At 44.6% G+C, this 27,234-nt stretch overlaps 2 protein-coding genes across 3 annotated transcripts in view; one reads left to right on the forward strand and one right to left on the reverse strand.

Moving 5' to 3' along the window:
• Nucleotides 1-8,380: 8,380 nt before the first annotated feature.
• On the forward strand, nucleotides 8,381-19,983 carry LOC142565807 (uncharacterized). Its single transcript, XM_075676345.1, has 8 exons — nucleotides 8,381-8,592; nucleotides 9,521-9,568; nucleotides 9,643-9,732; nucleotides 13,177-13,267; nucleotides 17,354-17,511; nucleotides 17,601-17,648; nucleotides 17,784-17,927; nucleotides 19,614-19,983. The coding sequence occupies exons 1-7, from the start codon at nucleotides 8,495-8,497 to the stop codon at nucleotides 17,896-17,898; spliced, it is 648 nt and encodes a 215-aa protein (XP_075532460.1). The 5' UTR covers nucleotides 8,381-8,494; the 3' UTR covers nucleotides 17,899-17,927; nucleotides 19,614-19,983.
• Nucleotides 19,965-27,234, reverse strand: part of PAPLA1 (Phosphatidic Acid Phospholipase A1) — an 82,476-nt gene continuing 75,206 nt past the window's right edge. For both annotated transcript variants that reach the window (XM_075677310.1, XM_075677309.1), the window contains one exon: nucleotides 19,965-26,006. In XM_075677310.1, the coding sequence (XP_075533425.1) occupies nucleotides 25,712-26,006 (295 nt within the window). In that variant the 3' untranslated portion in view covers nucleotides 19,965-25,711. The remainder of the gene's footprint in view (nucleotides 26,007-27,234) is intronic.

The following is a 27,234-nucleotide window of genomic DNA, read 5'->3' on the forward strand; positions in this document are numbered from 1 at the left end:
ACAAGTAATCCCTTTGCCAAAACTATTCGTAACCAATTTCTAAACGTTTTTAGGACGTTATCAAAAAGCTGGTATAGAAGCGGTCTTGAAAGGTTTACGATCATCTGAAGCTAATTTTCGTGGGTGACGGGCGCGATGAGACATCGTTGTTCAAAACACGCGTTTAGTTTCGCCTCACGCGACTGGCCTATGCCGCACAGACGTCGTCAGCCGCACCCGTTGGCACGGCCTAGGCCAATCGCGTTAGGTGAAACTGATCGGGTGTTTCGAACAACGATCTCCAATCGCGCCCCAGATGAGTAGAAGCGTCCGTGTTGACTGTAAGAGCCATGGCGCAGTGCCAAGCACTGTTCCCCGCATGGCCGGCGCATCGTCTACCAAGTCGCACGAAAATGAGCCTGTTAGGAATAATAAATCCTTAATACCGCCTTTAGTTAGCTACGATGCTTACAACCACAATGGGAATGACATCCTGCAAAGAACAAATGGCCACGTCTTGGCAGATGGCCAGAGTGATAGGTGGCAAGAGTGCATGAAATGAGAACATTGTGACAAAGCAAAAACACTTTATTAAAATGTAATGCTTATGCAAGGTTCCAACAAACTGTGTGAGAAATGTAAATAGAAGTAAAAGTACATCAACAATGACAAAAGTCGCAGAAAGGATTCGTAATGAACTCGAAAGTGAACATTCACTAGCACATAAAATTCCAAGTACACATACAAAAATGAAGAGAAAAACCTGGAGTGTACTAAAGTGTCTAATTTATCATAGTAAAGTGCGCGTGCTATTAGATGGACTAGAGTTATGCAGAAGTGACATCGGAGCGAATGGAAGAAGTAGACTGAAAAATGCAAGAGTATGAATTGGATGGTAACTGCCTCCAAGCAATGTTACCAATCATCTAAAACCTGAAAAGAGCACAAAAAGAAATACCACCGCATACCATCATAAAACAATCCTGTGACAGAAATAAAAAAAATGGGAACAATGCAAAGTTGGAAATATTGCCTTTAGGATATATCAAAGAAGGTAATGGCGAGAAAAAAATAACCATACAACAAAAAAGCAATAAAGTGAAATTAGTACAGAATACTTAACGGGGGATTCAGTGTAACAAGTGAACACTACTGTAGTACAGCGAACGATGAGACAGTAATGCTGCATCTTGCCACTCCAGTACGTGAGAAACGAATAAGCAAGCCTCATATTAGAAACTTACATAAACATGGAAATAAACTGGAATGCACTGGAAGCTGCATTTATGTAACAAAGGAAGCAATGGTTATAATAAATAGTAAGTGTTTTATCTAAAAAAGCCCTTTACAAGAGGCAAAGTTGTACCTCTCTGGCAAAAATAAAGTTGCAACGAATAATTTGCAAACCAGCAAATACATTAATTAGCACACCGACAAGTCACACTTTGCGCACATCTCCAGTCTCCTAAAGTAAAAAAAAAGCACTCTGAATGAGAAAAACGTTTCACACATGTAGCCCAGAGCAAATTCTTTGCCAGTTCACTCACACTTTCACATCCAAGAACATTTGCCACAAAGTCCAGGCACAGTTCCACTGATGTTTACCAATTCACCCCCACTTTCACGTCCAAAAATATTTGGCACACAGTCCAGGCAGAGCTTCATAGATAAACAGCTTGAGAGCACCCTACTGATTATTGTGCAGTCCCGCTGCTGGAAATAGAACTGCCGCACATGCTGGTAGTGGTTTCAATCTAGACACACTTGCTGCCCTGGACAGGTGTGCTCAGATATCTGCACTGGTGCTCCATTTTGTCGAAGTAGACACATTGATGCACTGCGCTGGTGATTGAAATGTTTTGAATGCACAAGTATTGGCTTCACGAGAAAGACTTGCCCACATACCACCACTGGCATATATATGCACTTGCTCTTCACTCACTAGCATTAAACTTAAAGTGTTCCCTATGTGAGAGCCATGTGTAAAACCGGTGTCACACGACCACTCTCGATCGCGATCAAGCCCGATCCGGATCGAAATTATCGATGCGACTGGCTCACTCTCGTAGCTTGCGCAGAGGAGCCAATCACGACCGAGAAATTCGATTTGTAACGGACTGGATAGCGGCTAAAAGAGCCCCGTGTGAAACCGGTATCAAATAATGCAAAGACGTACGCTAGGAAAATATGTTGCACAAGGACAAAGAACTGCGACATGCCTTGTTGTGCGAAGCGCGCGAACAGAACACATGTATATATATATATAAAAAAAAAACTGCGAGAGCGCTTCGCGAACTCCATGCGCACACATGGCACCCGCACGAACTCGGCAGGCCGCCGTAAAGCGCGAAGGGCGCACAGCGTACATTCCGACACATGTCCCAAACAGCAAAAACAATCGTACTACCTAAAGCATACAAGTTATTTTATACCAAGGGCATACTCGACTCGCGTATGCAGTATGCACAAGCGAGTTATGCAGCGTACATGCTGTATCCATTCGCCAAATAGTAAAATTGATAACAAGCACAAAGCTACAAGGGACTCAATACATTACTACCATTTGAGGCGTCAAATAAAATCGAATTTGGCCGTTTCATATATTGGACACAATATATGGACACATGTGGTACACGGTAATACCATGAAATGCCCATCACGTGGGTAAAGGGGGCGAAAACACAATCGAGAACCTGAAGCGCAAACGATAAAAGCACGGTATGGTGCACGCAAAATTCTGTCAGTGCGCTGTAGCGCGAGGGAAGAAAATAGGGTGAGCACTTGACCTCACCTTTTGGGATACCGCACTAGTAGTGAATCATTAAAAAACAGCCTGTTTCAACCAGTTCCCTTGTCTGCAACACTCTTGCTAAACGGGAGACTAAAATACCACGATGATGGCTCTATTGCGGAGATCGGCAAGGTGCGCACAGACAGAAATTTTGCCGCCTTTCTTCGCATTCTGCAAAATGCTTTCTTGTTAGGATCACGCATAGCGGCCGACCCCGACGCTAGGGACACACAGGCATGATTTCGTCCCTCTAACTTTCGTCCTTATACTGCCCTTAACGCCTTAATTACAGCGTCAGTGAAAAGGCGCCTCACATAACATGACAATGAACTTGAAGAGCTGATTAGTGCCCTCCACTCGGCGCCCTCCAATTGAAAACACTACTGATTTCTAAATTAAACTACACAAACAGATCGCACAACCCAAACTAATCACAGAACGTCGTTTTCTTGACGGCAAAACCCTGCAACACTTACATGACAAAGGGCAGCGGCAGCACATTCAGAACAGCCGCTATCATACCACAGCGCAATGCAAGTGCGACAACGCTATTATGCCCGGCTCAAACAGATCGCACAACCCAAACTAATCACAGAATGTCGTTTTCTTGACAGCAAAGCACTGCAACACTTACATGACAAAGGGCAGCGGCAGCACATTCAGAACAGTCGCAAACAGACCATAGTGCCATGCGAGTGCGATAACGCAACTATGCCCGGCTTCACGAATAACGTGGCCGCCTTGGTCACATAACAATTGAAAACACTACTGATTTCCAAATTAAAACCACACAAACATATCGCACAACCCAAACTGATCACGGAATATCGTTTTCTTGACAGCAAAACTCTGCAACACTTACATAGCAAAGGGCAGCGGCAGCACGTTCAGAACAGCCGCAAACACACCACAGCGCAATGCGAGTGCGGTGACGCGACGACGCCATGACGACGCGACTATGCCCGGCTCGCCCGGCTGCCCGGCATCACGAATCACGTGGCCACCTTGGTCACATGATTTGACGACGGTATCGCCACCTTGCGCAAGGTTGGATCGCGTTGATGGGTTGTTGAATATTGTAGAAGCCGCTAAAGAGGCTGACGCGCCGTGGCGTGGCGTTTTGAGTCGTTTGCAAAACGTATTCACCCCTCGTTTTTAAGCTGTCTGGCTTCCAACGTTATCAAAACGTATTCACCCCTCGTTTTTAAGCTATCGTGTTTGGAACGTCTTTGATGCGTCGATTTTGGTCAAAAATCCGTTTCAGACGTTTAATCCCTTAATACGACGTTTTCAAGACTTTGTGTGCTACCTGGGATGGCAGCTCCCCAAACGTTCCCAAGGTTAGCTTATTGTTGCCTTGGTTTAGACATTTCAGGGTGTCTACCAAGTTGACATTTCCAAATTCCCTGAGTTTTCCAGGTTTTCCCCGAGTGCCTTTGCAAAATTTCCTGAATGATACAGAATTTTGTTTTGCGTCAACACAGGGTGCTAGGCATAACTTTAAGGAAGAGAGTGGTGTGATTCAGAGAGCAAACGGGCATAGACGATATTATAATTGACATTAAGAGAAAGAAATGGAGCTGGGCAGGTAATGTAATGCGTAGGTTTGATAACCGGTGTACCGTTAGGGTTACAGAATGGGTGCCAAGAGAAGGGAAATGTAGTCGAGTACTGCAAAAAACTAGGTGTCGTGATGAAATTGAGAAATTCGTGCAAGTTGGAATCGGTTGGCGCAGCACAGGAGTAATTGGAGATCAACAGGAGAGGTATTCGTCCGGCAGTGGACTTAAAATAGGTTGGTGATGATGATGAGTGTGTCCCGTGACAATTGCCCCTTCCCATGCTTATGCTTCGCTGCAATACTTTTGCGTATGCTTCACCGTGTAACAGTTTTGTATTGAGGCTAAGCTGACTTTCGGGAACCAGCATTATGCAACGCGCCGTGCTTTCTGAGCTTCGAAGCCAATCGCGAGTACCACAAAGACGGAGTCTGTGCCATTGCTTACAGGGGCTTAATAGCGAACGTTGAAGCAGCTAGGCGTAGCGTTTAGTGCGGTGGCGAGGTAATCAAAACGGTGGCAGTGGTAGCTTTGATTATAATGCCGTTGCGGTCCTGCGATCACAGCAAAAAGTCCGGAAAATCGGATGGCGAAAGGTTTTTGCGTTCGAAATTTCAGACATTCTTATTCATTGACTCTATGGGGTGCGTAGCCATCCGATTTAACGGGCGTCCGGAAAGTCGCTCTTTGATTGTACACTGCTAACTCCTCCAGCCGACGACACGGCGTCAAAAGACCTATTCGCTACGATCCCTCTCTGTTACACGAGCCAGCATTACCGCGACTTTCGTCCCCTTTCAATAAAATTCCAGATAATTTTACCTGATAGAAGCACAAATTCCCTGAGTTTTCCTTGAGTATTTCCAGACTATTCAAAATCCCTGAGAATTCCCGGTTTTCCCGGTTGGTAGACACCCTGCATGATTTCACTCCTGCCCCATATTCAACCTCACATTATGCTCATGTTGCCTTTAGCGCTGCCTTGAACCAAATCCTTCCCGTCCACATATTCTGCCACATGTGCACACAAAATAAATATTAAGTCACAAGTCAGTGCTGCACGTGTCTGTATGCTTTCCTTTGCCAGTCAGTTTGCACTGTTTTTGTTCTAAACTTTCTTCACTTGTACAGCGTACATAGAGTTTCTAAGAATTTATGCCCTGGAGTACCCTGCTCCAGTACACCATAACTATATATAGTTCACTCATGAGTTCATTGTACCCTATAGCAGCGCGGCGCGTCCTCCTCATCCTCGCCTCATTTATAGCCTCCGAAATAGAGTGTACTAAACCTTATTTTAAACACTCGGTTGGTTATTTATTCTATGCATGGAGGAAGGAAAACTATTCTATGACTCTACTCCGAAATTGGACGGCGCGCTCTGTTACATCTCGGAGGCCATGCGCGGCGCGGGGCCTCCGAGCGTTGCCTAATAATAATAATAATAATAATAGTAATAATAATAATAATAATAATAACTACGGTAACTATACGCTGCACTTCCACTCTCCCTTCTATCTTGTTACAAATGTCCCATCACACAAGATTATTTAAAAGTTAAACTCTCATGAATTTTAAAAGTGTGTGGACAGCGAAGCGACTGAACTGTGGCGTCAACGCTTGGCCTTTCTCTATGGCTTGGCTCTGTGTCATGTCTGTGTTATAGTGCCTAGAATATACTGGCTAGTGTGCCGTGCACCCGCTCTTTTCAATGGAGGAGCGTGGCGCCGCCTGCAATGAATGCCCACGGTGGCCGACAGAGGTCGCTGCCATACGGGTGCGTGCAGACTGCGCGTGTCGTCTGCTTCGCACATCAGTTTCGCAGCGGTTGCGTCGGTTTCTATGTTCGCGTTTTCTGTCTTATTGCAGCGTTGCGTGTTTGTTTTTGGTGTTGTCAACGAGTGAGTGCGTGGCTGCTGTGTTTGTGTGCTTGTCATTACGAGAACTATGCGCCGGCGGTGAAAAAATTCCGAAGCTAAAGAGAGAGTGCAAGGAGAGGACCTGCTTTGTGCCGTTGTGTAGGAGCGGCTACCGCACGAACAAAGGGCGTGTATCCTTGTTCATTCCACCATCTGACACGAAGCGGTAGCAGAATGTACAAGAATGACCTGGAGAACGGACAGAAGGCTGGCACCAACTGCTGTGAGTTGTGAACAACATTTAGAAAACAGTTTAGTCCAGCATGCTTTCTCTGTCACCGTGAACGGCGTTGTCCACGAGATTCCCCGCGATAAAACACGCCTATAACCCTACGCCATACCAACGATATTTCCTGAGCATCATAAGCATGCACCTCGTGAGTGCCAGGAAAAAGAAAAACAAGAAAAAAATGAGCAGTAGTGCTTTGAACTACTGTACTGCAGGTTATAATATGTACGTGCGTTGCACGAAAGATCACTGCCAAAAATTCTTGACCACAGTGTGCAGGCTTAATTCCTTTGCGTAAGTAAAGCTGAAGCTAGTGCAACGCTGCTTCATATTGCACTACCCATTTTCACAATGGGGGAATTGTCTATCTTAGTCAGACCTTGTCAACCACTGTGAAGGCCATGGAAGATGCTTTTACTGCGTTCTTTAGCAAAAGCAAGTTACATGTAGCTAGACCAGCTGATTTTTTAGGTCAGCTCCAGACACTGGCGTTTCCACAACTAGGGTGCCCAGAGCATGAAAAAACAGCTTTGACAGCAGTTGTAAAGTGCTATGTTTCGATCCTTGAGGTTTGAGTTTTTGTAAAAGGCATCAACAAAGAGAGGGAAGCGAAAAGGCAACGGCAGAAGCTCCTTAAACTGCGTCACTGCCACTAAATCTATCTTCTTTATGTATGTGTGCATTATCTCATATCTATAGTGCTGTCTTAATTGTGCCTGCGTTTGACTGTTGTTACGCTTGAATAAAATCTTTGTTACGCTCAAATCAAAGATCTGTTTCCTATTTTTGTTCACGATATCAGAAATAAAATCTGCACGTGTTTACCTGGTATAAAAAAATGTATAGTACAAGGAACACCACAGTTCATTTTACAGGCTAATTTATACTCATTACCATACCCTCGGGGCAATGGGCATGATGAGGGGATAGTTGCATGGTTTACAAACAATCAAAAACATTCATACCTACGAGGACAATCAGTAAGATAGACAGAAACAGCAGCAAATAAAATAAAAAGAAAGAACAGCGAAATTCGAGTCATTTCAAATGATGATCGGTCAGCGGTCTTGAATGTTTATGCATTGATATAACATTAATAGAACAGTACCGTAACCTTAGAATTATTTTGCTTTATTAGAATAAAAAATGCAATCTATAATGTTTACCCTTAAAAAGTTACGCTGCCATCATCGCTAGAATAAAACAATTGTCCTTATACTTATCGCCTAAGAGACACGAAGGCGAACGCCTCGTAAGCCTACCCTAATCCTCCTTCATCCGCTCTAATCCACCTTAATCCCCCTAATTCACCTTAATCCAATCGCTAATAAATAATTAAATTTGTTAATTATTATAATCATCTCTTATACACGGCTGGACATGCTTTGGTTCGCTTCTGGCCTTCCTTGGATCGTGTGATATATTCTCTACCTCACAACACGACCTTGAAACATGGAGATCTAAGGCTTCTGTCTTAAAAATTACGTTTTCTCTTCGCCAGCATAGAAACCCATGAGGTTCCCCGCTCGAAGCCGAGCTGAGCTAGCACAAGCTTTTCAAGCTAGCGACAAGCGCTAAAGAAGCCTGTTGTAATCAAGACAAACCCTAACCATTATATTTTAGCTGCTCACATTTGAACTGCTGTGCTGCTGCTGCGGCTTAATAAAAACAAAAAGCGCAGCAGCCCGCTTGCCCACGCTGTGGAAACACGGCGGGTTACGAAGACCAGATGGTGCCGCGGCACCCACCTGCACTGCAGCGCTCCTAGCGGCAGCTGCCGGCATTCATTGCATCCGGTGCCACCCGGGTGGCCGCGGAGGTTACACTAGCCAGTATATTCTAGGCACTATGTGTCTTGAAGGAAAGCCACAGGAGCAAGAGCCAAGGCATCGAATAAAGACAAGCCAGTCCATGGCCAGTCCGTAAAGTTGCGGCAGTACACTTACAGAAGTCCTCCGTTTTGTGACTGTCAAAACAGTGTGGAGTAAAACGAGGAAAAAGAGGATAAAGCTGCACAATGGGCGCTTCACCAACGCCAGTCACATTGCTTACACTTTTCTGGCTTGGTGTGGGTGGCGTGATTCCGTGGTTTGTGCCGAAGGGGAACAACCGCGGGCAAGTTCTCCAGCGATACGTTTTGCGAGTGTGCACTGTCATAGTTTGGGCATGTCCATTAGTTCTGTGCGTTAGTTACATTTTTTATTAACTGCTCGCTCTAAGTCGTGTCTGCTAATGTGCGCGAGATGTCCCAATGAGAGGAAAAGAGGAAGTCGCTCTCGGTAGCAACCGCTGTTCATAGCTTTCTAAATTTATTCACTTAACCCGTGTAAAATCTGCCCGACTTTGGCCAATCCTTGCGCGTCGATATGTGCTAAAAACTTTAAGATAGTCATCATGATTACCCGCCAGTTGCACTGCAGTGAAGCCATCGAGCGCGCACGCACCGCAGCATTTCATGACTAGTTGACTCGAGCGCGCTTTTACGTGCCGGCTCGCCATCGTGGTCTACACTTCCCTGCCATCCGGAGCTAGCTCAAAAGAACGTGCGGAATGAAGCAGCACCGTTATTAATTATTCCAATGTTTAGGATCAATGCTCAAAGGGCGCCTTCGGGACTGGCCAGTGCAGCTTTATGTTGCTCACACTTTCCCTACTGAGCTTGTAATTATCACACTAGCTTTGGGACATTTTTCCCCCGAAAAATTGCCCGTCGGAAAGCGTTTTGTAGGACAGTCGCAGATATTTTCTTGAGGAAAACATTGAGCTGTTGCAATGACAACTTATGTCTAGTATACCGAAGATGGGAGATGTGCAATGTAAACTTAGACGGAAGTCCATTACACAGTAACAATGCATTTGGCAAACTATAGATTTTCTGCCACCAATGTCGTCATGTCACATGCATACGCACACATTATTGTACTTTGTAGATTTGTTTAATATCTGATGTCGTGGTTGGACATGTGTATCCATCGGCATGAAAAAGCATTGCTATTTGAAGTCTTTATTGCATATTTGACTTGTTTTAATCATTTGCTTGCAGGTTAATCCAGACAATGATTGTCACTACTGCTGCCCTCTGTTATACATTGTGAGTTGCAGCTCATGGTGCCCAGCTGTGGACTGTTATTATTCATTGAAACTGATGCCATATTTTGCTTTCAGCTGGCTGTGTGCATACATGGCTCAGATGAATCCTCTCATGGGGCCCCTTTTGAACAACAAGACTGTCATCATCATGCGACATGAATGGATGTAGAAAGCTGTAGATGGGGAGCCAAATACCTGCTGACCTGAAAATATCTCCTGCTTCAATCTCTGCTAGGAATGAAGCAGCACCGTCATGAATTATTCCAATGTTTAGGATCAATACTCAAAAGGTGTAGTGCATCGTACATACCACAGCTGTGCACTTTCCTTCTGTACCAACTTCTCCTTTTTTCCCCGACAACTTCCTCAGCTGCTTTATAGGTGGTGTCGTAAGTTAGTGTATATCTGTGTAGTACAGTGCAAAGAATTGCATGTTTCTGCATTTTTACATATATACTTTACAGAAGAGAGATGTAACAGTGGATAATATTGTGTGTACTTTACAGATCGTTGCTGTGGTTTTGTAATGATGCCTTGAGTGCAATTGTCTGCCACTCTTATCATCCACTGTTCTTGGCCGGCTTATCGCATGGATAACGCGGGCAGCTTGTCGCTCTGATCCCTGTATAAGCGTAAAAAGGAATAGCACTGGAAAACGCATCGCTACAAAATCGCAGCCCATATGTTGGCTTCTGCTGTAATGGTTTAATGTCTCTCATCTTGTTGCCTGGGAACCTAATAACATAGCACAACAGACATGCACTTATCAAAGGTGTGCAGGATAGTTGGTTATGTGATGCCTTTCCATTTTTAATGTGGAAAATAGAATTCTGCTATTTCTAAGATGTTTTCCTTCTGTGCATGTGACATGCTGCTATGGTAACCCCTGTTGAGATGAACTGCTATAAAGAAACCCAGGTGGCTAGAACAAATAGGAACCCTTGACTAAGGCATATCTCATAGGCCAGGTGTACCTTTGGGGGCGTCAAACATCAGCCGTACAACTGCTTAAACACTTTGCTCAGATAGCCATAACGTTCTTATGGTGTGGCCCTTATATGTGCATGCTTTCATAAGTCTTCAAAGCCTCCTCTTAGCTTATTACACCATTCTGGTTGTACAGGTTGAAGCTGTTAACATATGTATGGTTCCCAGTAAATAAATTTTTCAACTGGGAAAGTGTTTTATACTTTCTTGCTGGATAAGTATTGCTACTGTCTGGGTCTTGCTGCTTGTATCACACATTGGTGCCTGCATTTCACACTCTGCCAGTTTAGCCTGGGCCACAGTTTGTGTTCAGAATGTTGCGACAAAATGAGATTCATTAACATAGTTAACATGTTTTTAATGTAGGCTTTAAGTACATGTAGCCCTGCATGTTTGCTGTGGAAAATGTGTTGATGGTCATTCATTATACTCAATTTTTTAAAATTCCTTTGTACCTTATATTTTGTTTGTTTATGAGCAGCCTACTGCCATGCCTCCACAACCCCAAGTCGCTTTTGTTTTGTCACATGATCTCATGTATGGCCAGCACTTCCTGAACAATTAATCTCGCCATGATTCTAGTCATAGCCATATATTTATTACGTCAATGAAATTGTATATAACAATATGACTCGACGCCTAATAAAGTGGTCTTCACCCTGCAATAAGCATGTGGTTCATTCTCAAGCGACTGACATAGCCACTTGAACATACCAATATACTAGAGGTGTGCGAATATTTGCAATTTCTAATATGAATTTACTTACCCTGGCTATTCAATTTAAGAAATCACTATTCGAAGTTTTGAAATATTTACTCCAGCTCAAATGTAAGGATAAAAGATGCAGGTGCTGACAGTTCTCTATGATTCTGCTGTGGTTGCGGTGGAAAGGTGCCAGTTGCCAAGCAAATGCATGCAGCAGCTCGCTTATGCTCAATACTTTCTAATCAGTCAATCAGGATGCCTCGTCGTTAGGCATCCTGCAAATTTGTTTTCTTGATTTAGGCAAAGCAGTTACTTCAACAAATTCACAATTATGTCATCCCTTTAAAATAATGTGCGGTGTTGTAGTATACTTTGCACCATTGAACACAGCACACACATGCATCTAGTGACATGCTGTTCCTGTGTGCCAGATACATTCAGCATTGTTTTTCATGAGCCCTTCAGTTGACCAAACGTCCAGTACTGAATGGCATTACATGTCTCAAGTATTTTTTTAATGAACTCCGTACAATCTTTACATTGTTCAAAAATCAGAAATATTAAATATTCAAAGGCTGTTTTTTCCAAATACATGTATTTGATAGGTAATTTTGCTTTTTGAACACCTTTACAAAATACTGTAAACGCTGCTATATGGTCGGATGGCCATATGACAGTAGCACTTTGTGTTGAGTATTATATGAAGAAGTCCTGCTAAGTATAGCGTGTTGCTTCATTGCTACCAAAAACTCCCTACTTGATACCATCACTGGTTCGTTTTCAGAGCCCTAAGCCAAGGCAGTTAGGCACATCAACAAGCATACCCCAAGGTTGCAGAAATAAAAAAAAATAATAATAATGTTGACACAAAAGAGCCAGAAAGTTGCATCCACGATGCCCAAGTCATTTTCATCCGTTTCATGCTAATGGTGATGGTGGCAGTGTGCTATGTTGCAAGCCCATAGCGGAAGGAAAAAAAAAATATGAGGAGGGAGCATGACTATGGTCTGATGCCGCCCCTCCTTCTCTCGGGGGTTTTCGGGGCGTTGACTATTAAAAAGTAGGCTCTTCATAGTTATTTCTTTCTACTCTCTCCAGGCCATTTCTCCAGCCTAAAGCCACTCCATCAACGCGTTAAGTAGCACCAACCTTTGATGTGCGTCGCATTTTACCGACACGTTCATTTGAGGGATTCTCCTCTCTAGTGCCTAGGCAGATTCACTATATAGATGTTCTGTGGAGTCGCATCAGCATTGTTTCGTGCCATTCGTGCAAAGAATACGATCGAGCCAAGTGTCAGTCAACACAACCCCGTTGCTTTATTTGCTCAACTATTTATGCATTGTGGGTAGGAGAGGGAACACGTTTAAGATAGCTTTCGAGGGCATGTTTGTTGATTCCATCGTTAGTGGGCATGCGCAATAATACTGAGTTGAACATGATGCGCTTGTCTTTCTAAAACTCGATACATCCCTTTTCTGTACAAACACCAAAGTGAAAATATTATTGAACGGCATTGCGAGGGGTTACGAACAGTGCTTAAAATTACTGCCATATTGGAAGCGCTGTGGCAGTCTTCTTTGCCGTGTTAATTTCCTCAAAAACAGACTTGTCTCATTTGATGTCATCGGTGCACCTTCGGTTGACGTCATATGTTGGCTTACAATGCCGTCGTCGTCGCTTTCCTCGTCTGTAAAATCTTTGGTGAATGACTCCACACTGAATGGTTTGGCTGTCACAAGCAGGTGCTGCCGGTTCCGACGCAGAATTTTGCCGTCTTCTGTCCGTACTCGGTAGGTTGCTCACATCACTGGCTTTGGTATTCCATCGGTGTCCGCGCACTCGCACGACTTGTCCTTTCTGCAAAGGAGCCAGGGAGTCTCTCGGCTGTTCCGTCTGCCGATGCTTCTGCACAGGTGTGCTGGACACCTCCGCAAAATCCGGCAATGGCACCAAGACGGAACAGCCGAGACGCTCCCTGGCTCCTATGCAGAAAGAACAAGTCATGTGAGTGTGCGGAGACCCCATATTTCGTGCCATTCACGCAAAGAATACAATCGAGCCAAGTGTCAGTCAACACAGAACCCTGTTGCTTTACTTGCTCAACTATTTATGCATTGTGGGTAGGAGAGGGAACATGTTTAAGATAGCTTTCGAGGGCATGTTTGTTGATTCCATCGTTAGCGGACATGCGCAATAAGGCTGAGTTGAACATGATGCGCTTGTCTTTATAAAACACGATACAAACACCAGTCAGAACTTTGCCCCTTGAGACACAGTGATAACTTAATGGGGCGTGCGTGCCCACTGCCTCGGCGCGCGGGCAGCCAGCGGTGGAGCTTAAACAAACTCGACCGCACTCCGCAATGCCGGCATGCAACACGAAGAGACCTCCTCCGTAGTGCCTATGCAAAGTCGCATATTCAAGGAGCAAAAGCCCCCAGATTTTCTCTCTCGCGCCCGCCCCAACCAGATGCACGCGTTGAAACGCGTCCGCACGCGCCACGCTCACGACGTCACGTCGCGCCCGACGGAGGGAGAGGGCGCGCACCCAAACGATGCACGACTTGCCGCCCGTCGCCGCGAGTTTCGTCGCGGTGGCGCAGTGTTCCTAGGTTCCTGTGTTGAAGGGCAGCCCAGCCTTATCGCTTAACGGTCACATTAAGCAATATGCTAAAGATGACAATAAAACAATAAGATTTGACTTAGAGAGAGGAAACTTTTATTGTCAAGGTTGAGGGGAGTTTTCTTTCCTAGCGGTGTGGGCTAGCGTGGGGGGGGGGAGGGGGGCGTCTGCTTCGCCGCGACGCTATCAGCCCATTCCGCCAACCGTATGGGCGTCTTGCGCTGGAGTTTGAGGCATAGTAGTGGCGCCTGGTGGCGACGCGGGAAACGACGCCTGGGTCGTACCAGCTTGGGTCGTATTGAGCCCTGGCTCTGTGCCCTGGCCACCCTTGCTGTGGCCAAGCACGTTTCTGGGCCGAGTTTTGCGTCGATTCGCACTTTTTTCTGCCCTGTTGCGAGTGCGAAAAGGCTCGTCACTTCTCACAGACCATGCCGACCACGCTGTGAGCTCGCCGCAGCAGCCTATAGTTTAACGAAAACGGACTCTCCGTGTGCCGTGGGACGTAATGCTGGGAGCAGAATGAATCGGTGACGCCGATCCGGAGAGACCTAGCCCAGCCTCGAAAAGGCGTCACCGTCATTACTTCTGCGTCGTGGGCTGCCATGAACAAGAAGGCCTGAATCCCAACATCAGATTCTACCGTTTTCCTTCAAGGCCTCACGAAGTGGAGCGTCGGGTGCGCTGCATAGCTGCAGTTCGTCGCGCTGAGTAAGCGAAACTTCGCGCCATGCTGACTGCTTCGCCTGTCTTGAAGCTTGCTTGATTATCTGCGTTCTAAATTTCGGTCTTTTGCACCTACAGTCCCGACAGCAGACCGACATAGCAGCAGGCATGGCTGGTAATTCACGATTCGAGACCCGGCCACAGCGACAATTAGCAATTCGACCGATGCGAAGTGGTGAAGTGACCAGGTGTGTGCAAATGACCACAAGTGGGCGGTCTGATTCGGTGATAATTCACTACCCCACTACGAGCAGCACAGGTTAGAGAGTTGACCTCAAGCCAGCGTGCTGAGGCAGTGCAGCAAGGTAATATTGATTAGAGCAGATCGATGTTCGAGCGCTGTCATTAAAAGCTACATCAAGCGAGCAGCGCACGAGCTCGCGCGCTGCAGCGCGATTCGCAGGTACGTGCGAGCTCATATGCATTGCATCAGTTATTACCAGTTACTAAAAGGGACAGATGGCCGCTACTACAACGCAGGCATAACTACATGTTTAGCGGCATGCAGTCAATAAAGATTGCAGGAGGCCCGCCGTTTCGCGGCATGTCGAAAGACCGCTGCCGTCGCGGCGCGTACGATCGTGCGCTCGAGCAGTTCGTACATCGCGGCGCGTACCGTCGTGTGCTCGAGCAGTTCCGTACACATGATGTCTGCTTATCGATGCTGTGGATTCATTTATAGCAAGCATTTCCTCGCGTTTGTGCGCCTGAATCTAGCAGCGTGCAAACCTTAACCTGAAGTTCCACGTCGTACGCGACTCGCTTCACTTGCGATTGACACCGCGCTAAAACTTCGCCGCTTAATTCTTGAACGGCGTACACGTATTCGGCACTGCATAATTTCTTGCCTTTACGCAGCGTGCCACCCCTGAAAAAATCTTCGGCGCCTGATATTTGCTGTAGGCCGTGATACAACACAACCGAAAGTGGCGGGTCCATATTGTAAACGTGCTTTCCGAAGCAGACGACCGAGCTTGGTACGACTATAGAGGCTAGAAGGATAACCTTCTAGCCTCTATAGTACGACCCATTTTAGCATAGAGTTTCCTACAAAATTACTTTTGTAGGAAACTCTATGCATTTTAGGACCTTTTTCGCAGCGCCCCCTGGGCAAGGCAAGAGCCCCATCTGGTCATGCGGGTTGGAAGTTTTCGTCTTCATCTCCCACTCTTCGTGTGAAGGAGCTCGCCTAAATAGTTCTCTCGGGGGAGGGTCCTTTTGGCATCCCCACAAGATGTAATCTTGGTCCGCCAGGGAGTAGTTACAATGTTTGCAGTTTGGTGGATATTCATCACCGGTCATTGCAGCTAGCCTTTTTGGACTAAGTACACAGAGATCTAGTCTGTACTCTCCCGAGGTTAGTGACCTGTATTCTTGACAGTGTCTCGTGCGGGGATGGATATATTCGCCTCGATTCGCGGTAATAAACGGTGATTTCGTTAAATGTCGGTCAACCCCGTCGGGCAAGCCCGCCTCCCGGTACAAGAAGTTCATTTGAGGGATCGCCAGTCATTTGTGCGCAGGCGCACGCAAGAGAGGGCGTGCGAGAGAAAATCTGGGGGGCGCCCAAGGAGCGGGGTCATCAAAGCTGGAAGCAGGGCGGTTCAGGCCGAAGCATGCCAGCAAGGGGGTCTTCGCATAAAAAATTGGCTGTCCGCTATCTCGGACAGCCGATCTTATACCCCCCTGGCACGCGCAGGCCTCGGCGAGCCCCAACCCACGGACCAGTCCGGGTTCTAGCTTTGGTGTCCTGGAGGCGCCGCCAATAATGCGAAATAATGAAACTTTGTTGCAATTAGTAAAAAAAAAAAAAAAAACAACCACGGTTGAATAAATATAATTACGTCCAGCCGCCAACTTGTAACGCTAAGTCCAGCACTACCGCGCCCCGCGACTTGTGCATGCAACACCAGTCGGAATTTTGTGTGTGAAGGTACGTCGAACATACTTTCTCGTGCCTGCTGCGCTGGTGCTGGGTCAGTCATCGTCACCGGCGGCCTTTCACCACTTGCGTTCAACCGCGGTTGCTAAGGCAATCTGCCTTCCATATTTTCAATATATGCGGGCTCTACTACAGTCGCTACTGCTCCCACAGAAACATCTGTGATGTTATTTACAAGGTACATCGCCATAAGGCGCGAGAAAGTTATGATCCGCCACGATTGACTTAGCACGAGCGCTGAAGGTGCAAGGCATGCTGTCTGACCGACACAGCGGTCGCTAAATCGGGCCCGCTGCTTCACCTACTTTACCGCGCCGGCAGTCAGAGTCCGAGCGAATACAAACTCGACCCCATAGAGTTTCCTACAATTTTTGTAGGAAACTCTATGCTCGACCCCACTCCCCTATGCCGGCACGCCTAGGGACAAGCGCCTACAACACGCGCCTAGTACCTAGGCAGAGTCATATATTCAAGAAGCAAAAAACCCCATGCAGATTTTCTCTCTCGTGCCCGCTCTTTCTCGCGCCTGCGCACAAACGACTGGCGATCCCTCAAACGAACGTCTCGCGTTGAACGGCAGCAGTCTTATGAGGTGTATTTAATCCACGCGCCATCCCCTGAACACCCTTCATCCCTATTTTCTATCGCCGGTGGCAAGAATTTTGACGTTACAGGTGGTTTCAAGGTTACAAGAGCGTACACATTTTCCGTACGGTGGTACTGCCTCCGTAGCACCTACTTCCGGTCGTAGGCACTGAGGTTTTCCGGTCCGGGCGAACGGAATGACATAAAACGCTAACGAAATCTACATAGCTCAGCGACCAAATTCGACACTCTGTTATCGTTTTGCTCCGGGTTTAAAATGGGAGCAGACGTAGCTGCCGTTTCTATTGTAAGTGTTTTCTGGGTCGTCGTCGGTGCTATCGTGCCATGGTTCATACGGAAGGGCTCGCATCGCAGGTGAGTTGGTCGCTTGACAGGCACTGCCTACCGCTGTGCGCTACGAAACCGTTTTGACAGATGACATGATTGTCTAATTTTATTTGCAGCCTTATTCAGGCCATGATCGTCACCACATCGATATGTTGCTACCTCTTGTAAGTTTATTTTCTTTCTTTCTTGGGGTGGGGGCTCTTGTGTCAATAAGGAGGCTTCAGTCATGTGACTCCTTGTAGAATCTGGAAACACAGGTGCAGCTGTGCTAAACCGATATTTTTCTGACATCTATTCAGTTGGCTGTGCACATACATGTCCCAAATGTACCCCTTGGTTGGTCCGTCGCTAAGCAACAGTACTGTGATCCTCATGGGAGAATACTGGGGAGCTGGTAACAAGACTGCAGCATGACGGCGAACAAGAGTACCGGGTCAAACAAGGCAAGTGGTTTGACCAAGGCCATGAAAATTTGTCTTCACGGCTTCGCCACTCAATCTTGAGTTTTTTAGTGGTTTTTAGGTGCAGTGTAATGTTCGTTATTCATAAACAGAGACTGCGCCTTTCAGTTCCTAACTGTGATCGTAGCTTTGATGGGCGGGTATGCAACCTGTGGCTTACCGTAAACCTGTGGTTTGAATGCACGAGTAGCATGTAGAAGGCACCATTACGTTTCTCTACCTCAGCTTAGCACTCGCGTCAGCCACGTATGCTAGAAGTGTGAGCAAAAGTCCGTTTTTCCCTTCAGATCTGCTCATTCTATAAAGTATAGCTTAAATGTTTAAGTGACACTCTTAGCAAATATTGCATCTGCACTGTGTATTATATTTTTACTCAAGTGAGCCGCCTGGAATCAACAGGCTATCCGCCTCAATTTATCACGGCAGTGGCTGAGATATTGTAGAAAACAAACAAAAAAGGTCATCAGCGGAGCATGTTAACCCTTAGCAGTGGAGATTGAAAAAAAAAAAGCACACAAACATCGCTGTAAGACTTTACATACTTGTGAACTGTCGTAGAATCTATAGAAACTTTGCCAAAAAGCAGCCATGAAAGTTGTCTGCTCCACGCCACATAAATTTTCAAGAATCTGCACCCTAATAGTTTTAATTGATGAAATGACAAAGCCTTGGAAAATTAAGCACCCTTATCAGATATCCCACTTCTAATGGGTGTTGTGTATCAAATTCCATTATCATGTGGCATTTTGTTTATTGGAGAGCAACTGTTAAGTGCCTGTACCTATATTTGCTCACACAATCATGTGAACAATGTCAACCTGGGACTTGAAGCTCATTTAGTGGCCCACTGTCTGTGCACATGCGAACCACAATTTGACAAGTGCATTGTCCTGTACAAATCTCGGTGCCAGTGAGCAGAGGAGATAGTAGAGGCTGCAAGAATTCAGGGTGCAGTGCAATGTCCATTCACCATCTTCAGAAGGAACTAGTATTCCTAAATTGTAATGTCATATGCTGTCTTGGTAACCCTTCTCCCAATTAGTTTGAATTTTTTTTATTGGGTATACAATTGTGACCTTTCAAAGTAACTTTCAATTGGAAATTAGTGCTTGTCTGCATCCATCCTGTCGTCACCGTTTTCTCCTTTGCAGTTTATTAATGAGGTATTGATGGAAACCTGCAAGGTGGGGAAAAGTAATTAATAAAGGTAAAATGAGACATCCACCTAATCGTAACAACTTATACAAGGGAAACCCATATGGGTTCCTCGAAAGAAAAGCCTCGCGGTTGAAGAAAATTCGTCCTGGTCTGGGACTCAAAGCTGGAACCACCGCCTTTCCAGGGCAGCCGCTCTACCATCTGAGCTAACTCTTCAACTGTGAGGCTTTTCTTTTGAGGAACCTGTATGGGGTTTCCTTTGTAGCAATTACTACCTTTGGATATATGTCTCATTTTCCCTATATTAGTTATGAAAAACTAACGAGTCCGATCCCAAGTCTTGCATGTCCCCTTGTTCACCCACTTTACTAATTCATCTACTACGAGTTCTTTGCTTTCATAAGTCTTCTGCCACTCAAGGCAAAGTGAATGCACATTTAAATGACAATAAAAGCATTGTTAATTTATGTACTGTGCCTGAATCTTTCATTGTGCTTATTTCAATTTCAGATCAAAGTGGAAGGCCAAGTTATGCAAGTGCTTTGCGCGATTGTCAATACCACTAGTGAATATGTGGTCTGGCTATTGACTATGTCAATCATTGTGCTGAGCAGCAGCTCACATTTTTTCATTAATTTGTAGTTTAGGTAGTTCCTAATGTTTATTGCGATTACTGTGACCACTTTAGAATAGTTGCCAACGTCCTTGAAGCCATGAAGTGCCTTGTTTACCATAAATTGTGCATCTTATTTGGAGACTTATTTACCTTGTATTTTGCATATTTGGAGACATTCCAGAACATTGTATTGATGTGTATGAAACGTTGTGCTATATTTCATGGAAAACTGCCAAATAAACATGCACACTGTTCAAATCACAATTTATTTCTGCACTTGTGCACCTTTTGCCACAAGGCACAGTCAACAGATTGCTCCTAGACATGGTACACTTGCTTAAAGCAGGAAGTGACCCATCCTAGCACGTTTAAAACCCTTTTTACAGCACATCAAAAACACCCACTTATGTACATGGCACAAATTATGAAATACCTTCCATATGACCTACAGCACTGCCCTCTAAAAGTAATGTTTTTACAAAGGCCATGCAACCTAGCATGCAGATTATGCAACTTGGTGATGAACATGCACAGCTTTACACAAATGTTTCAGGTCTGAGTTCCGAATGCCTAAGGCAGCACAAAATGAACTCGTGCACACTAAATGAATCTGGGAAAAGGGCTTGTTCAACTGATACTGTATATTCTTACGTTAACGCCACACCTTAAGTTCTGGTTCTAATTTATTCAGTGCAGCCCATACATGGGTAAAAAAAGTGAACGCACCTGTGACATTGGGAAGCCTTTATTTTAGCTTCATTAGCTACCTCATTTGTTGCTGCTGACACTTAACAGTAGAGCTGGAGTCTGGTTCACACACTATTAAAAGGCAAAGTCGCTCTCAAATGCAGCCTTGGACATGCCACACATAAGGGTCTAAACCATAAATTTTCGCATGAGATGTGAACAGATCTACATGTTTGCACAGCGCAAAAGACGAGGACTGAAGGAACACAATAAAAGTTGCTTTTTCATTACTTTTGCTCATGTATACAGTTCTGGTGATTTCGCAAAAAAAGATCAGTTGAAGTCTGCACCTGTCTTGTGTTCTTCCTTCAGTCCTCGTCTTTTGCGCTGCGCAAACATGTCGATATTGAATCACCAACTTGCCGAAGCTTCCACCTTGTCATGTGAACAGACTTTTAGCTGATAGCATCCACGATAAACGCAGCACAAATGTGTGTAAGGCTACGTTCACACTTGGGAAGCGGCAAATGGGCGGAAAGGCCGAAGCGGTCTGAAAATCTTTTCCACGCATGTCCAAGATGTTCACATTTGTTTTACCACTACAGCGGAAACCACTGCTGCTTTCGCCCACATCCATCTAGTCTGTGTATGTTTGTCCTCATGGTGGCACGGTTCACTGCACCATTTCATGCGGTATGTTCATTCATTGGCCCATCAGTTATTAAAAGCTACCACATAGAACAAGCTATTATTTCACGCAATTGCACGTGTCGACTTTAAATTTCGTCTGCCATGATAGAGGAAGAAGACGTAGTTTTGATACTTTTAGCTAGTTGTTTTTCCTAAAACTGGTCAATGAACAACGGAAGATGTTAAATTCTACGACCGGATGTTTACATGCTAGTGTGACTACCGGTGAATCGGAATGGCTTTCCGCTTTTCCGTGGCAAAAAACTGGTCCGAGACCGATTGGGCTTGCTGCCTGGTTTTCCGCCCGTTTTGCCGCCTAGGCAGGCGGATTTTGTCAACTTTTTGCCACTTCCACCTGCCCCATGACCAAGTGTGAACATAGCCTAAGGTATATTGCTAGAAATTATATCTTGCGCAGTGACATGTGCAACCCACAGAAATTGGCACAAGTGCTCTGTGCAGCAATGTCAAATGGAATGCAGTCTTTGCTAAAACCAGACCCTCACTTATGGAAAGTTTATCTCGGTGCAGACACAAGGAAAATTACTGGCTTGAAACACAAGTCTCTGGTGTCCCCTTTCATTGTGACACACTATGTGCCTTACTAAATCATGAACACTATGTGCAAATACATTGCACATAGTGCGACAGAACACACCACAGGAAACGAAGACATGAATTCTGCTAAGGGAACCTCAGTTGAGCTTCCCTCAGGAACCAACTGTGGGAACCACCAAAAATGGATCAATATGCCTCAATTAACCACACCTATACTATGCTGTTCAAAGGAAAAGCTGTCCTTGGGGTTCGATGTCAAGCCACGCTAGGGTTGTGCAATAAAAAAAAGGGGGAGGGGGAAGGGGGCGAAGGATAGCTGACTTTGGTTTTAATTTACGACTGCCTCTAACATTGCAGATTTTTAAGCGGAGTAGTTGGACATTTTCAGACTGTTTGTAATAAATTCCATCTAATGTTGTCATAAATATGGTACAAAAATGCTGAATGCTTTTCGAAATATTCATTTTTTTTCTTTGAACATTTCTGAAAAATTTCATGTAAGCAAAGAGCTCCAAGTTTTTACGGTAACTTTTATGTGCACTGGGCTATGTTCTGAACCCAAAGAATAATTGTAGAATTTTAAGCCATTTTCTTAGAAAAAGTTACTAAAAAAGTTCTGGTGGCTACATATTTCATTTGGTTCAATAGGGATCACAAACCCTCCAGAACAATTCACAAAAAGTATATTTGGAAAGTAAAGCAGTTGTAGAGAAAATGTTTCTTTGTCAGCAAAAGTGGTGTTTTGAGAAAACATTGACGTTTTAATTTCCAACAAGCCAGACTAAAATGCTCGTGGTGTGCAGTCTTCAGATTGCCTTTTTTTCACTCGCCTTTATCTTCTTGCTTTTGGCAGAAGCCTAAAAGTGCCCGCATTGTCCTATTATAGTCGATCCTGCTTGGCACAGCATTGCAAAACGCACCTGCTGTAACGCCAAGGGTCTCAAATATCTTCCTTTTGGCATTGCTGCCGTCACTAATTAATTACATCATAAACAGTGGCTTTTATTAAAGATACTCCAACAAATGGGGTTTTTTGGGCACCTACACCAAATTGGGTGTTCGTGCGGGAACTATCACAACTATTATGACACCTTTTATACATGTAATAAACTAATGAAAATGTTAAACTACAGACATTATATTTCTAAACGATTATACAAGTAAGGACGTTTACATATTTTAAATCAAGAATAACAAGTCAAATGCCACAGCATGTCACCAAACTTGCATAACAAGCAGGCAGGGTCATGGGGGAAAGGTGTTTGGCACCATTTTTAAATAACTTCCTGCATGCACTGCGGGAAGCTACTTGGTGCAAATATTTGCCATGGATGCTGGTATATCTTGGCGGTAAAATAAGGAGATTGCATCTGAAGTCAATTTTTCTATCCATCCTCCTTTAAAAGGACACTAAAGAGAAAAAAATGAATGGGGCTGGGTTAGTAGATTACCCTTCTACAATACGAATAAAGCCACTCTTGCCGTGAAAAGATGCTTGGAAAGCCGGAATGGATGCAAAAACAACTGGTGACGCCGCCGCCTTTCTGTTTCCACACCAGCTCACAGTGACACTGTGGAGTTTTACAATGTTTGCTCAGCCCTAGTTTGTTGCAATAGCAATTATATGGACACTCCAGGCACATTTCCATCGTCAGCGTCGCCATGATGTCCCATATGAAGTTCAAGTGCGATAACATGGTTGCTGCGCATTGTATGCTGTACGTGCAAGGGTGAGCCGACGATGGTGGCTCAATCTTGTGTGCAAGGGAGGAAAGTGGTGACGAAGCGTGCAGTCTTCTGTTCTGCACAAGGCACTGGGGCTATCTTGTAAGCTATCTGCGATGGGGACAGAGTGTGCCGAGTGCTGATACCTTCATGTGCACCATGTTCTCTCCGCTTAGTTCATATTGAAGTGAGTGGCAGCACAAAGGTCAATTCGCCCGCTGCTGCTGCCGCGCTTCGTCACTCCAGCGTTTTGACAGAGAGTGCGCACGGTCATAGAGTAAGATGTGTTCATGATTGCGTGTGCGCGCGTGACACCATGCTTGTTAATTTAATTAGTAAGCGAACGTTTACAAGTTTATATGGTTGATAAAACTACCATCCTTAATTTCTATAGCTGTCTACTAATAATTTGCTCTTGCAGTCGATGCTTCACCTTTTGGGGGAGACTGCAACCCTTTTTGGCCAATAAAAGCGGACTACAATGTATTCTGATAGAGCTGCTGACTGAGCTTGGCAAATTTCAACAACATTTACTGAGCCACAGCAACTCAGATGAAAAAAAAAAAAACTTTAAAAATTGATGTCTCACTGATGTCCCCAGCAGGGAGGTCTTGACATTGATTTTTAAACATGTAACTTCGACCTCAAATTTTGCTTCGTATGACGCACCTTTCATGGCTCTTTTCCTTTTATTGTGCTTCATTTTGAGCTGCTGCACTATTTTTTGCCAGGCACTTTCAAAGAGCATGCATCCGATACACTGCTATATACCATGCTGACACTGCATAGAGGTAGCGCTGCACAACTGCAGCTGTACACCATAAAGGTGATGTGGCTCATGTACAGTTCCATTTTTTTAAATGTTTAGGCCCAATCTTAGGGATGCAGCACTTACACAAGCACATATGGTACACACAAAATTTGCAAATCGCTTTTGGATATTACTGGTGGTTGTAGAAGCATATGCCAAGACTAGGGAGCAATGGAATAAACACTTCATTAACACACGACACTCGATGCCAACTACCACTTGAATGTTCCCACAGGTGCAGCAGCCCGAGCTGCTGCATGGCAAGTTCGCTGCTGTGCAGCATGGCTTGCAGTATGCATGCAACCTGAAGCAATACATAACATCAGCCTGGTAACAATAAGAGGATACAATGGCAGTTTGTAGCAGCACTGCAGGTTCATAGCACACTATTGCAAGCTTGCTATCTCGTAGCAGCCACAACAGCTGCATATGTCGGCATTTCGCTGACCAGGGCTAAAGTTCTTGCTCATTTTTGTTGCTGTATGCCTCATTTACAAGCTCACAGAGCTTAACCATTAGATGTGTGCAAAACTCTACACGTTCCAGGTTAAAAAAACTGCATCTGAATGACCCTAGTTTATTGTATGAGATGTTGCACCATCTTAGTTTGATGCCCAGAGTGGTGAAGCACAAGAAGTTGGGTGAGCTGGTATGTGCTTGTTGCTAATATGCAAGCAGTAGACAATAAAATAAATGAACATTTCTTTTTTTTTTTTAGTTCCACAGTCCTGTTGTTTCTTTCATACTGCTTTTATATTGTATATGTGATCAATCAACACCACACTGCTTCTTGTTCATGTTGCAGTACATTAGGCTTTAAAAGCCCAGCATAAGAAATTGCTATAGGGCTCTACACAGCAGTTTCACAACCACTGTGATACAGGATTCTTGCTCATATATGTGTGGAAGTTGGCATGAATTGTAGAAATTTCAATTTCTTTACTATATCACAGAAGGTGCCACTGTGCAGGGCTTTATTTTCAAATCCTAGTTTCAGTTCAGGCTGCATCAAAAATGATTTGCACTTCATTTATTGATCAATTTCTTCAGAGGCCAGTTCTTCAATGGTGGCCAGTGGAGCACTTTATGGATCGTACTGTGCACACACACACACACACTACAACTTTATGTGCCTTGTGTTCACGTAATTCTCTAAGCAAAACACAATGTAAAATTGCACCTTTCAACTAGCATGCTGCACATAAAGGCCAACTTTTCTCCGCAATGCATGATATTGGCTTCTTCAAGCAACAATGCCAAATCAAGCATGTAACACGATCTGTCACCTGTGCTAGTGATCCATTGTTCAAATGGTGCAGCTATGTCTTCCAAATGTCCATAAAGTGCAGGTTCATCACATTTCCCATTAAAAACAAGCTACAGGGAGCATCTGACAGCACAGATGCTTTCACAAGGGAGCACAAAGCCATCAACAAAAGACTGGAAAAGTGCTGCTGACCTGGCTTACTTGCAGCAGCAGAACATATGTGCTCTTACAGTGCCAGGCATGTGGGAAAGCATCTACTTTCGAGTGAGAGGCGACACACGCACAAATCCCTGCAATGGGGGTGGGGCACTCGGTCCATCGAGAGGTAAAGGTGGTACACCACTAGGAGCAACATAAGTTTCCTTTGATGGTGACAGCAAAGGCATTGGAGGTGGTGGCACCACTACGCTGGTGTTACCCAGTGGTGCAGCTGGGTTGTACAACTGCACTTTGGGTTGAGAAGCAGAACGACCAGTTGCCAGCTGCGGTGTAAACCCTTGCAAGGCATAGAGTTCTTTCAATATTAGCAGCACTGTGTCCTCAGATTCCCTATGAGGAAGACAAAAGCAAGCAATCCAACAATTTATGCTAACAGCTATGATAATAAAGTAAAAAAAAAGTTTCTCTTCTGAATTATGAATAAAAACAAGTTAATCATCAGCTTTAAAAAAAAAAAAGAAACTGTGAAGGCTATGGACACATGTTGCACATCTACATCTGCATGCAAATGTATGTGCACACAGCTGCAACTCGGCATTAATATTGGGTGGGGAGGATGGGGTAGCATTGCACAAGTAGCTGTCCTCTAGCTAATTATGTAGCGAAAAATCTATAAAAAGATGGACAGCATGAAATAAAACACTGTGTGGTGCTCTTTCAAAGAGAATTTCATTCTTAAGCTATTAGTATAGTGATGGAAGTGCTGCTCCAATTGTTCCTAACTGGTCCAAAAAAAAAATGCTGTTACATGCTGCTCAAAACTCTCATTTCTGTTAGTAACTGCTCCGAAACGGCGCTGGGAAAATGAACTTCAACCATGTGACCAACGAGCCCTAAAGAAACCGAAAACAAGCTGTATACTATGATAATTTTTGAAAACGCAGTGAAGCCAATGTAGCCTCGGCTACAGCCGAGTCCACCGAGGCGTATTTTTTTTTTGTGCACGTGGGCGCACGGTCTCCACGGTGCCTATCACACCACAAGTACTGATAAAATGCATAGCTCATGTTACTGCACGTTAAATAACCATCCATCTTCTTAATTGTTTGTTTCTTGCAATTTGCACTGACTATAGTATACGCAATTGTTTCATAATAAATATTAGCATTTATGAGATGCTTCAATGACGCTTTTAACTCTAGGAGTCATAGGCATATTTTGCCATCTGCTACGAAAACACCAATAGCTGCTACAAAATAGCATTTTTTCTGCTCTGAAAACACTTATGGCTGCTCCAAACTGGCATTTTTTCTAGTGCGAAATCTGCTTCAAGAAGTAAAATGTCACTTCCATCACTGTTAGTATCGCACATAAAAAAGCCTGTGATATGCTAATGTACAAAGAGATTACATTGTCAACAGCATGCACAGATTTACAGTACAGTTAAACCTCGATATAACGAACTTCAATATAAAGAAATTCTTAATATAACAAAGTATTTAACTTTTCATAACCTCATGTTCATAGAACATGCATTTAGAACCTCAATATAATGAAGCGCATTTGTGTGCCATTTCAGTATAACGAAATTTCACTGCCACCGCAAAAGAATGCCGAG

Source organism: Dermacentor variabilis, unplaced genomic scaffold, assembly GCF_050947875.1.
Source record: "Dermacentor variabilis isolate Ectoservices unplaced genomic scaffold, ASM5094787v1 scaffold_12, whole genome shotgun sequence".
Taxonomy (NCBI): Eukaryota; Metazoa; Arthropoda; class Arachnida; order Ixodida; family Ixodidae; genus Dermacentor; species Dermacentor variabilis.

Excerpts from the sequence above, each read along its gene's own strand:
- LOC142565807 (XM_075676345.1), top strand. The coding sequence starts at position 8,495 with ATGGGCGCTTCACCAACGCCAGTCACATTGCTTACACTTTTCTGGCTT. Across the intron at positions 9,569-9,642 it reads GCTGCCCTCTGTTATACATT|CTGGCTGTGTGCATACATGG; the intron begins GTGAGTTGCAGC and ends TTTTGCTTTCAG. Across the intron at positions 17,512-17,600 it reads CGGAAGGGCTCGCATCGCAG|CCTTATTCAGGCCATGATCG; the intron begins GTGAGTTGGTCG and ends TTTTATTTGCAG.